The 13,950-nt window shown below is 38.6% G+C and overlaps 1 protein-coding gene across 1 annotated transcript in view; it reads left to right on the plus strand.

Annotated features, from left to right (window-relative positions):
* eys (EGF-like photoreceptor maintenance factor) overlaps positions 1 to 13,950 on the plus strand; it is a 149,395-nt gene that overhangs the window by 97,833 nt on the left and 37,612 nt on the right. Inside the window, exons 38-39 of the mRNA XM_086045079.1 lie at positions 599 to 775; positions 11,611 to 11,761. Coding sequence (XP_085901205.1) covers positions 599 to 775; positions 11,611 to 11,761 — 328 coding nt within the window. The remainder of the gene's footprint in view (positions 1 to 598; positions 776 to 11,610; positions 11,762 to 13,950) is intronic.

Below are 13,950 nucleotides of genomic sequence, written 5' to 3' on the forward strand. Positions count from 1 at the left end.
GACCTGGATGAACACCTCCTTCAGCTCCCCTTCAAGTCATAGACTTTGTCATCAGGGGGAACTAACAACCACGCGAAGCCCTGACAGAGCATTGCTGGCTGCTAATAGGCAAACTGTCAATGCAGCAAAGGCAGAAAACTGACACCTTTGCTGGGCCATCTACATTAAGAAACCATCTTTAAACAGAGGAGGAGGCTTACAACATCACCTGCAGTATCTCTCACATAGAGTAGTAACAGTGCCGTACTTTCATCCTTAACAAAGAGTCTTTATACTTTAGCCTAAAAAAAATAATACAGACATCGTTGGTGTCTTTAACACCATTGTTACAACTGAAGAGCGTATCAACGAGGGTGAGTCCACCCAGATGATCATCATTGGCGGGCAGAGGCCTCTCTTCAAAGCATCTTATCAACTTAACAACTTAATAGAACAGTCCAATTACCATTCATTTTTTAGATTGTCCTTGCATTATTGTATTGTGATACAACGACATACAAAAGTTGTGGCCGATGACTGATTGCTTCCAGTGTTCTTCGGATTAGTTATGTCTCATCTTAAAAAAAGGATTTATGTCATTTTGTTTTTGTTTTTCCAGATTCCAAAGTGTACATCCCATGTTTTGATGGCACATCTTATTTGGAGCTGCAACCTCTCACATCCATTCTTCAATTCTCGGACAACAGCAATAATGTACCGCTCCCTGTCAAGGACACCGCCGTTATTCTCCATTTGACTGTGAAAAGTAGATCTACACAAGGCACCATCCTCTACAGTGAGTACAGTCTCATTTTTATGTCTGAGAGCACTTGAGTACTGCGGCAAGCACAGATAAAACATAAAAATATGCATTTCTGTACAATCCAATTATGGTGATTGTGTTTAATGTTGCTTTTTCCTTGCAGATGTCCTTGCGAGTGCAAATTACCTAGCAGTTTTCATAATTGTGATATTAATGTCTAATGTGGTGCTGCTTTCATCTGAATTCAAATCAGTGCTCCATTAAAAAAAACAACCTTCCAAACAAAACTTTTCTAAATTATATAACTCTAAATCTACAACCTCGACGTGGTAAAAGCTAAGTTGGCATTGTCGTTGCAATGCAACAAGAATTTATATGAATACTGATGAAGAGGTGCCAGTTTATCATGAACCTAATAAGGTATAGCAAATTATGGATGGATGGATTTTTCTACACATTTGTGTGGTTACTATTTTGGATGGTCCATTGCAAAACCCATACACACACACCAAAAACGAGCAGAACTATCACTGGTTTCACACACAGTATTATAAATCACTTAAACTTGGGATAAAAATAATCCAAACAATATCTTGATTTAATTAATATTTTTAGGAGCTGTGTGTTGCATTTAAAGCAGCTATGACTGGTTCTTTTAGGTGCTGTTGTGTAGTACTTCCTGTGTTATACTGTACTTATTATTGATACATGTGTTCTTAGTATTTAGGATGATTTGTTGGAGTTCCCAAATGTGGACCTCTCAACATTTATTGCAAGACTCTTTTGTTCGTCTGCTTGTAGCTGAAGTTCCAGGTGCAATCCGGGGTCAATGAGGCACATCTCACATGGTATTTAATGATCGTTAATGGTTGTGCATCTCAGCATTGAGCAGGCCATTAGTCCCCAACTACCACTTCGAAATCTTGCAAAGAATATCCACCATTTTTCAGTGTTGACAATCCCAGAAACGGTTCAATCATATCTAATGCAAGCGGTCCTCGAAGGCTAGGTTTGCCTTAAGACTGAGATAATAATAACAGATTTACTTAATTTTGTGATTTTGTTTTCAAGTTCAAAAGTTTAATATGAATTATTTCCACCTCCAATTGTTTTCAATATTTATTTAACTTCATTTGGTTATGCTGTATTGACGAACAGGCTTTGTTTTGAAAATATCTGATAGTGCAAGTGTATATATCTGTGTACACAACAATAGCCTAGTTTATTTCCATTTCATATACGAATGACTGTCGTTTACATGCAGGAAAACATTTAAGAACTTGCATATTGAAGATTATGATAAAAGCAAGACTATTTTTCTTAATTTTATCAGAAGATGGCAAATTTTGATTTCAACTGCAATAAACTTCACCTACAATTCCTGGTGTGCTCCACCATTAGAACACCTTCGCTTCCTTCCATAAAGACATTTTGTACACCTCTCCAGATCATTGATGACTGTCACAGAGTCCTTTGTGTGCCTTGTCCAACAACCATGTCCATAGCTGACCCTTTTTTTCATCCTTCTATAGAGGTGGTGGAGGAGCACATCTTGAAACACCTTCCTTGCTGTGTTTATTAAAGATGGTCACTTTTGTCTTGTTGCTATGGTTGCTCCCACAAGGATCTGTTTAGTTTGCCGGTTTAACGAAGTCAAACAGCATGGAGCATACATACGGTAATGCCAAATGTACATGTAGCCAGTGTTCATGTAACCACTTGACGAAATAAAATTGAGTAAATTCAACACAAAAAAATTTTCAGTGTAGTTCTCTTTCTTAGTGCTCAAAAGTAGAAGAGGATTAGTGATGAGTCACCCTTTTGTCAAGCTTGTATTTTAATAAGAAGACCACTTGGTTGTGTGATTTTAGGGGATAACCTGAAAATTGCATGACCCATCTGTGACTATAGCTGGGAATTGTGACGGCGGCAACCCACATGATGGGACTGGTGTTTCCAAGGCTACGGAACAATGCAAATAAATAAAACTAAACAAAGTAATCCACAAATGAAGGCAGGAGTTGCTTGCTGCTGGAGCGAAGGCTGCAAGGATTGAGCTGACCCTTAACACTAACCGTGAGTTCTACATTGTCTTGCCAGCTCTTTTGTTCTCCAGACCTGCTCACCCATGTATGCACTCTGTCTTTTGTACCAGAGGGACATTTTGATAGTAGGCCAGACACCACTATGCAGAGCCTCGTAACAATAGATCATTGTTTTGGGGGGTCATTCAATTTCTGGTCATTTTTTTCAGGGTTTAGAAAGCATGCTAAATTCGTTTGATTTATCAAGCTGTTTGATTACTGTACAAAATTATTATGCTACCACATGAACTTTCACAGTCATTTTGACAATGTAGACACAAGTTAAAAGCAGGACAGATGTAGGAGTGCGTACTGTAGTTATTGTCTGTCATGGGGGGGACATTAGATTTATCCCCATTCATCAACCGAGAGAATGAGGGGGGCTGTTTTTGCACAGAACACAGATGTAATCTGGTACATCACATTCAAATTCTGTATATTTGTAACATGTGTTGATGAAGTTGTTATATGACAGGAGGTTATGTAATGACATTCAAAAGACAGTTAGCTACTTTAGTTACAAACCAGTTAATTCTAACTGGCCTTCATGTTAAAACCTGATTGATTTGTTGAAAAGGTAGGTATTATAGGTTAGGGTAGGGGTACAAAAGTATTTAGACAGGTGTTACATAATTGTAAGGTAAACCTCAAATTTTAAAGGAGTCCGGGTTTCAACGGAGGGTTTGGTTTCCATGCAGGGTCCACTAGATGAAACACAGCATTCTGATTAATTTTGCGTTTGTGGAATATAAGTTAAGTAGCAGAATGCACTTTTTTTTACCCATCTCTGGGGACAGCCATTTTGTCTTCAGTCGACTGAAAATGACATCACAACTGCTTACAACGACCAATCACAGCTGACTTGTTCTCTGAATCTGAGCCGTGATGAGGTCATGGAAATTTTCACTGTAAAACACGTGATTCTCCTCATCGTTCACCCTTGTCCGAATTACCTTTACTCCATATTTGGAAATCTGCCTTACCACCCATCAGCCTGTGTTCAACGGAGCATATCGGTGTGTGACCATAAATCATATGCCCTCTTCAGCAGCATACAGTCAGCATCACCCCATCATCTTCCTATAAATGTACAATGAAACATTGATTTAATAAAATTCCACCATTCAGGCTAATACTTCCTTTTTATCCTAAGGCGTCACCAGTTCCTATACCACAACGAGTAATAATAGAATCAACCTTATGTTTCTCAATCACATTACTACATTTTCTGCACATGCAGTAATCGGCGTAACATAGTTACAACTCTTATCACATGTAACATATTGTGAGAATATGTACACGCACCAACATAGCATCTAGTAAGCAATTACTGAGTATATATGTGGCAATAGCTAAGCATGCAAAGCAATCTCAATAACAAGGTTGTAGATAAACAACAACACATAGACACACACTTAAAACATAGCAATTGAATGACAAATGAAATGGAAATGATCACAACATATCATAGCAAATAAGTATAGCACGTGCACAGCAAACATGCAGAGCAACTAGTACATAATACATCAATATAAAATTATATTATATATCATCTGTTGCATTGAATATTAAAAGAATGTTGCATTGAACCTGTCCCTCTGCATGAATTGTGGTCTTGTGTTAAAGCACTGGCAACCTCTATTGTCTAAATTTGAAGCCGATAATTTAGAATTGAGGTCAATTTCCCCAATTCAAGCCAATGTTGCTCCTAGCAACGTAGTCCATTCAATATATTTACCAAATGATCCATCACTTCACCTGACCATGGCGCTTTTGGTAAATCTTTAATACTCCACGTAACACAACAATATATATATATATATAATATATATATATATATATATATATATATATATATATATATATATATATATATATATATATATATATATACCAAATATTTGTGAAACTAACTATAAATTACAAACAACTGGAGACTGCCCGGTGGGAGACATTGTGGTCATCCATCTACAACTATGACTTACAACTCAACTCCATTTAGGCTGTAGATAGGCGGGTTACCTCAATTTCACTCTGATATGTTGTTTTCCTTTTTTTTTATTATTCTAATAAGTTGTATTCATTTTTTGATCATGGATAACTATTTTGTTGCTCTCTCTTAGGAATGTTTCTGCGTCACATGCTGCTGTATTATCTTAATGTATGTGAGAAATCAAATTGTTGTGTAATGGGAAGTCACACTAAATCTTACCACATTAGCAATTTAACGTTTTTAGTTTTCCAATAGTATTCTAATAATTGCACAGTGAATTGATTATTTATGGTATGGTATTATGGTATTAGAACATGTGTAAGATAACAACTCATTTTCGCAGTGCTGTAAATTTTATTAGGGATATCTATAATTTGAAGTTGCATTCGGTCCCAAATAGACGTAAATTAGATGCAGGTCTAAAAGGCAGGTCTCAGTGTAAGCACAGACTTGCCCTGATGAGTGCAGCCACCCTGATCCTGCAAGGCTGGCTTTTCCCTGTGTGAGTCCGCAATGAGGCACTTGCAAGTCCAGCAGAACTCTAACCTCGATGGATTGTGTGGTGATTACACGTGATTGATTCCGCCCCAGACGGGCACAGACATCACAACATTCATCTCAGAGCTGTAACCTAGATTAACCTCTTATCCGTGACATCACAGTCCAGTTCATGGCCTCTCATTTACATTCAACGAGTCATTATGCATGGCAATACAGTACAGGGCATCCTCTCCAACATGATCAAAATATTTATTTTCTGGTGCTGCTAAAAGGGAGAAGCAGCAATTAGCTGCTCCCAAACTGATTTCGAAATGTCCTTTTTTCCAAATTAAAAGGTCACATTGAATACAAGACAATAACACCACATGAACATGAGAATTGCATCTTTTGACAACGAGATGTTTTGAATCCTCTTTGTGGCATACACTATTACCAAAAGTAGTTAAGTGGCTAATTAATTTTCATAAATTTTTGGGAAGGTGTGGAGATGAGGCTGTTTAGGATTTATACAAATAAATAAACAAAATAAAAGATTCAGCTGCGACTGCCACACTTGACTGCTCTTTATTTATTATGTATCTATTTATCGTTTTTTTATACAGTACAATACAATACAATGCAACTTTATTCATACAGTGCATTTCATAACAGTTGGAGCTGTAACAAAGCACTTTACATTTACAAAATAGCAATAATACAACAACAAAGACAGTGACAGCAATAAATACAAGCACAAGTTAATGATACTTGTGTACAATATAGACACCGAAAAACCGCAGAAAAGTTTCAGTCTTACGTCGGGTCAAAAGCCAAAGAAAAAAATGTGTCTTCAAATGAATGTATCATTGCAGGAAATTTAGAATTCAAATGAAATGTTATTTTTTTCATTTGTTCTGAACTTTGTCATGTGTATTACTGCCACCTAAAGATTCAAAATGGAAACTAGTCAATAGCAACTTTGTTTGGTTTTGTTTTTAATTAGAAAAACTACACACATATTTAGTAAGTGCATGCCCCTGTGTGGAGTCAAGATTTTGAGAACATGTTATTTGTGCATGAATATTAATGACAACACTCATTGATATGCAGGAGGCGGATATCTGTGAATGTGTAAAATTTGGAGTTTATCCAAATTAGGGTTGCTCAGCCTTGGTGGTAGCTTGTGCTATGATAAGTGTCTTGTTTTGAAATAGACACACTTGTTATTAGGATATTTTGAAGACAATCTAGGAATTTTTGACATACAACTCAATCCACTTAAAATGCCCTTTATAGGTCGAAAAGTAAGACACAATGCTAGTTAGACTACTTAGGACGCTTTTAGGCAATTGCATTATTAAACAGTAATCTGTTCGTAGTTGTAATGGCTTAACACTCCCATCTCTATCTAAATGGACATTTTCTCTCAACGTGGACTGCTGACACGTTTTTGCTTAAATCTTTAGAACAAAGGAGCTATTATTTAATATGCACCAATCAAAATCTATCCATCCATCCATCCATTATCCATACCGCTTATCCTCACAAGGGTCGTGGGCATGCTGGAGCCTATCCCAGCTGTCTTCGGGCATTAGGCGGGAGACACCCTGAATTGGTTGCCAGGCAATCGCAGGGCACACACAGACAAACAAACATCCGCACTCACAATCACACTTAGGGGCAATTTAGAGGGTCTTACCATGCATGTTTTTGGAATGTGGGAGGAAACTGGAGTACCCGGAGAAAACCCACACAGGCACGGGGAGAACATGCAAACTCCACACAGGGAGACCGGAGCCGGGATTGAACCCACGACTTCTGAACTGTGAGGCGGACGTGCTAACCAGTCATCCACCGTGCCGTCCAATAAAAATCTAATACCACATTTAAGCACAAATATGTAGGTTGTTTTTTTTTTGTCTAAAATAACATCTCCATATCATCATTTTCACAAAATTAGTAGTCTTTGCTGTTGCAATGATGATCCTGTGTCATCTTTGATTGATACATTTGGAGTGGGGGGAGTATAGAGGACTACAAAAGCAAAAAGAATACCACAGCAACATTGTATATATATATATTTTTTAAATATATGATTGACACTGTAGCTTTCACCGGATTATATAGTGTGTACACATATGAGACTGACTTTGCACCTAAAAATAAGGTAAATACATACCGGCCTTGTGTGGTTAGGAAGCAGTGGTGTCTAACCAGAGCAAGTGGGACATTAGCATTTCTGGAGTACTGTATTAGAGTTGAACAGACAACAATTGGCGAGCTTTTATTTTATATATGGTTGTTATGGATGCATGTATAAATAAATGGTTTACAGATGATGTGGTTTTGACCACACATGCACATGACCACTTGCAAGACCCTCCCGAACTTCCACCAACAACCCAGTATAAACTTAGCTCCTCCCGGTCCTTTTTAATTCATTTTTTTGTTTTGTATTTATTGACATCTCGCAATAGGAAATTGAACTCACTTAACCCATTAGGGAATACAGTACAATGATTTACAAATCCTTTTCATCCTATATTGAAATGAATGCACTTAAAATACATGAGATTTAATGTTCAAACAACTTTGGGTGAGGGGGGGATTTAAATATTTACTCACTTTGAACTTGATGCCTGCAACACATTCCAAAAAAGGTGGGGCAGGGGTTTACCACTGTGCTACATCACCTTTCCTTTTAACAACACCCAACAAGCCTCTGCATAGAAACTGAAGACACCAACTAATACAGCTTGAAGAGGAATTATTTCCCATTTTTGATTGGTTGCTTAAAATTTGTTGCAGGCATCACATTAAAAATGAGAGAATATTTCCAAAATAAATAAGTTAATAAAGTTCATAAGTTTGGACAATATCTTGTCTTTGTCATGTAGGTTGGATTGTGTTTTCATTTACATTTTACGTAGCATCCCAACCTAAATGAAATTGGGGTTTAGATACGTTTCCATGAACAATGTCAGCGCATACAAAGTTTTGATTGGGGGAAAAATATGACATCGTTCTGGATACGATGATATACAGTAAACTACAGTCAAAATAATAAACAAAGATGTGTCTTGAATCAATTTTCTTGAATTTGTTCTTAATTGGGGAAAATAAAATTGTGGGATTTATGGAGTTTGTTGGAAAAAATTCTAGTGGCCTGGATACTTGAATAGGTGTTTAGGTACGCTTATTGGGGCCAGTTAGTGTAGATTCACAATATTTTCATTTTGGATCTTCAATAGGTGAAAGAAAAAAATTAACATTCCTGCAGAGAATTACATCTCATAAGGTCCAGGAGGAGGACTTCACTGCGATCAGATATGATCAATGTGAATTATATAATGTCAAATGAGCCTAATTGTTTCACCTTCACCCTGTCAAGACTCACCGCCTCATTTATCAGCTGCCACCAGTCATCTGTCCTCTTTGATTTTAAGCAAGCCCTAGGTCTCGGTCTTCACAGATTTTCTCATAGATTAGTCTGTACAATAATGACTATACTGATGACATGTCATCCTTTCATTGTTAAGGATAGGTTTGAAGATTGAAGTGAATGCTGTAATTCCACGTTATATTTAGTTCTGTTTGCTCAGTCTGATACTTTTCTACACTGTTTACCTCCTGCTGCATGCAAAAGCCAAGATGTAGTCTGTGATTCTTGCCATGGAAAGAAATGGATGTTCAGAAAGCATACATCGAGGGCACATTGCCTTTTATCTAGTAATGCTTCCTGGCTTATGGCACAGTATCACTCTCACTTCAGAGGATAGCAACTGAAAAAAGAAAAAAAAACTCAGGAGATCAAACAAAGTTGATCAGAAGAAAACCAAAAGACGTGCATTAAGATGCAAAGAATCCTTCTGCCAAACCTGCTTCTTCTTACTCTCCTCCTTTTTTCTTTACACCTGTTCCCTGAAGCAAAGATTTATGTCCCCCTCATAGGACTTCAATTGTCACCTCTAGCACAGAAAGCCAAGGCGGTGGGGTGAGGAACAGCGAGGGCAAGGATGGGAGAGTGACGAAGAGAAAAAAACAGGTGACAGAATCCGACGAAAGGACGGACGCTACGTTAGGCTCTGTGCAGAGTAACAGGACCACAGGGACGGCAGCAACAATGTCCTCGATGTTGAGAAATGGAAAATAAAAAGATGGGGCAGTGTTGACACAGTAAATAATACTTGTCGGCAGATGAATAATGGCAGGAGCTGAAGAACTGCTTCCAGTGCACAAGTTCTTTGTCTTCGAAGGGCATTTGTTGGTGCTTCAGAGGATCATTGACCTACGTGATTGTGTCAACTACTTTGTACAAACGTATGTGCTGGGGGCAGTGGGGTGAGGGGGGTTCACTTATTTTGGTTCTCAAAAAGAGGATGGAATTTATGTTTCTTTGTTCTTTGGAGTTGGGGCATGGAGTAAACTATGACGACCGTATTACATTGACGGTTTAAACCAGCAGTTCTCAACTGGTCTGGCATCGGGACCCACCATCACTCCTTATAAACAAGTCACAACCGAAATCAAGGAAACTTCAACATCTCAATATATTTAATGGAAACATGTTTGAGATTTAACCTGAGATATTACAAAATATCACTCTACGCCAATTGACACAAAAGTTTAATGAAAAACAAAGAGAAAGGAAAATATTCCCTAAACACTCAAGTGACTGCATTTTAATTAAAAGGAACAAAAATAAATCAATCTTGGGGACAAAAGAAACAAATACATTACATGGACTTGGTAACATAGACACAGACTATACTTAACTTAATTGAACTGGAACATTTGATAACTCAACAGCATTTCATGCACCAACAGGAAATAAAAAATGCAGCATTTTTTAATCCACAAACTCAATTTATAAATATCGCTGGCGTCGGGCCAAAACCTTGTACCACCGAAGTAGTCACTTTCCAGGAGGCCTCAAACGATTAGCTAGCTTTCAAAATCAATTAGTCTCTTCTTCTTTGATAAAGACCAATGAAATTCTTTAGAGTTTGAAAAGTAGCTTAAAAAAAACCCTCAAACAAACGCAATGGTTACATTCTGACTTTTCAGCTCAGCCAGATCAACCATCAAGCAGAATTAAAAATCCATAGTTTCATCTTTAAACACAAATCGTAGATCATTAGAGAGCTTGTTTACTTAAAACATTTAATTAACGTAATTCATAATGTTTCATAATTGTCAACTTGTGCTTTTTAAAACCACTTCTCCATGCTAACATGACTCTTTTGTCGTGCTTTTTCATCAGAGAGGAGGAGTCGTACAGAAGACGGTGGATTATCTGAACACGATTTCCCTTCTGCGGTCCGTTCAGATAATATGTCACAGTTAAGAGCCTCACTGTCTCAGCTTATGATGAGAAAGACCTCCAAGTCAGCTTATAACAGGCATTATCAGACTCCAGTATTAAGCTAAGCATAGCCTATCTATGACAAAAAGATGGGGGATTTTCAGGATGCCGGTCTTATCCGGACGAATTGTTGAGCGCTGTCATATCAGTAGCTTTGCAGACTCAAAACAACAAGCTCAGCTTTTCCACCAATTCCTGTCATCCATTTCCATTCTTTCTTGCTGCCATCACTTCATCACGAATGGCAGGGGTATTACAAAGACATACTGTACCGTGTCCCTATGGTCTGCCCAATTCTTCAAAGCGCTTTGGCTCAGTCATCACTGTCATGATGAAATCAAAGTGGTCAACACTGTTTGCCTCGATGTTGCCTCACGACCTCTTGCGCAGCGTTCCTCGATGGAATCAGAGGCGTATTAGCCTTCTCCTCACGGTGGCACAGCGTTCTTGTGTCTTCTTAGGGAGATGTGCAGGATTAGAGGGTGTCGACTTTCCTTCACCTTACTGTAGATCGTATGAGCTTGTGTTTGGGGATGAGCTCTGGAGTTGCCCGTCGGCTGCCCCACTGTTGTGCTCCGCTGTAGACTCTCCCACTGGGGTATGATGTCAATGAATCTGAAAATTGAGTGGGAAACAGAAATGGGCCGAAATGTGTACATTCTCCGTGATATCCAACTTGTGATGTAGCTTGGTCACAGATAGATTTGCAAGATGGAGACTAGCGTCGCAAATATGTAGAAGTATGCTATACAAAAAGTTATATACAGTAGAAAACTGACATGTTTCTGAAGTTAATTGAAAAAGCTTCCATTTTGCCTCACCTTAACTGCTTTGAAATTCTGGCGAGGCTACTTAGCAGGCATGTATGACACAAGTAATTTGAAGCACTTTCTAGGCATTTTTTTGACAAGAAAATAGACTGGGAATGATTTCCTTTCTTTTTCAGCCCAGGAGCAGAGGTTTGGTGCTAACTTCCTTCACGTGTTCCTTCAAGATGGAAATCCTGTTGCTGAGCTTGGATGTGGCAGTAACCATGTTCTCAATGTGGCCGCCAGACAGACCATCAACAATAACAGATGGATGGCAATGACAGTTCGGTAAGAAGCGCTTCTTTCACCAATTATAGTACTAAGTGAAGTATGTACTGTACTTCCCATGTGATGTTTTTAAGACATTTTAAGAGATTTTATGTGAGCACACTGTAAATTAGACCAGAAAAACAAACTGAATGACACAATCCTGGTTTAAGAGTGAATCTTGAGACAGGGACCACATTCTGGTCATATTACAGAACCACATTATATTACACATCATTATTATTATTAACATAACAATGTTACCTTTTGTATTTTTATTATCCTTATGCTGTTGCATGTGTAATCCAAATAGAAGTGATCACAATATTAGTCTGAGCTACTGCAGAGGAGAGGAGGGAGACGTTGCCGCTGAGCTCTGCCTCCGTTTAGCCTTAATCGTGGAACAGTTGTATTCATATGCAAATGAATACATGGCGTCATGCAGTTATGTTTGAGCAGAGACGACCTGCTTGTCTAGCATGAGAATTGGCCTCACAGAGTTAGTCTGCTTTTTACACAGTTCAGTTCATATCCTCTGACTGTAAATAATCGAATGACTAATTGCTCGATCTCACACAGCTTCAAACATTTCCCTTTTATTTTAAAGGGTCCCTTCCATCATAATAGATTTTTTTCCTACTGTTTTATGCATAACAAAAGTTCAAATGAATCTGTAACATGGTTTAAGCTTGACATTTAAGTGGTTTGTCATTTGCAACTTTGAAAGGAAAAAAAATCAACGTATAAAACGAAACGATTTGAATTTGGTGCCAATATACGATCATGACTCATTATTCAAATACCGTATTTTCCTGACTATAAGTCGCACCTTCATATACACCGCACCCACTCTATTTAAAAACAAATAATGAAAAAAAACATATATAAGCTGCACCTTTATATAAGCCGTACCTATCTTTGTTGAAAAATTTGATATTCATTTCATTAACAGAGTCTTTCCGAACAGTGCCTTTTAACATGGCAGCAACTTTGCAGATTAAAACAGAACAGAACCAGAGAAAATAAACAGTATTTATCTTCAATTCACTGCCCGCTGACACTCCAGTTTGTCAGTTAACGTCCACGTCCACCTTTTATTGCTGTACTTCCGCATACCACATAATTCATAACATAGTCCATAGCGCCCTTGCCTGTTGAACTCCTCCACTTGCAGTCACATCCTGTTAATGGCTATTGTGTTGTACTGTATTGTAATCCCGATTATACCGCCCATGGCGGTGGAAGAAAAAGCCACAGAATAGCCGCATCTTTATATAAGTCGGATGGTTCAAAACCTAAGAAAAAAAGTAGCACCTTACAGTCAGGATAATACGGTACTTGTCCAATTTATGGTTGTCAGATGAGTTGAAGAATAAATTGCTTCTTTTTTTTAATTTTATTTTTTTAGGAGAAACTCATAAGCATTTGAGAACAAGAATTGTGTTGCGTTCGGCACATTTTGTGGATGATGGTTTCATCAATGTAAGCTTTCACACATGCTACAAGTACCTTTGCGGGTTTTGGGCAAGACATTGACACATTCACACATGCACTGATCAGTGCGCTCTGTCAGCTTTGAGGTCGCAACGAATCACCATGGAGGTGTAACGGTATTCAGAAAAAAAAAATCTGAGTATAGTATACACTGAGAACTAGCCAGGGAATGTGCCTTTGTTCGTGCTCAGTTCCCCTCACAGTGCTCACTGGGTGGCCACGACGTCGCCAGGCATCACCATAGAAGTGGAAACATTTTCCCCAGGGAGACCGGCTGTCGCCCTGCCGTGGCCCGTCAAGATGCACTGTGGTCAGCCACAATTTTGCCAATGGCCCAGTCCCTCCGGGGAAAATGTTTCCATCTCCATGTTGATGCCCGGCGATTTCGCAGCAGCCCAGCGAGCACTCTGAGGTGGAGTGACCAGCGCAAAGCCGCTGTTTCTAGCTAGTTCTTAAATCCACCTCTGTGGTGACGCTGAGTGGCCTTGCGGCTGATCAATGTGTGTGTATGTGTAGCCGTGTCACTTAAAACCCATAACTGCATTTGTAGCATGTGTGAAAGCTTACTTTGACAAAGTCATCCTCCACAAAATTCACACACAACACAGCACAGTTCTGGCCCACTGAATTTCAAAGGTGCTAACTCATTGAAGTGACGTTGGCCAGAAGACGCCCACATATTGGGAACTAACCAATCAGAAGCAGTTTTATAAATC

Source organism: Filicampus tigris, chromosome 11 (assembly GCF_054856515.1).
Source record: "Filicampus tigris isolate MCC_2025a chromosome 11, RoL_Ftig_1.0, whole genome shotgun sequence".
Classification (NCBI taxonomy): domain Eukaryota; kingdom Metazoa; phylum Chordata; class Actinopteri; order Syngnathiformes; family Syngnathidae; genus Filicampus; species Filicampus tigris.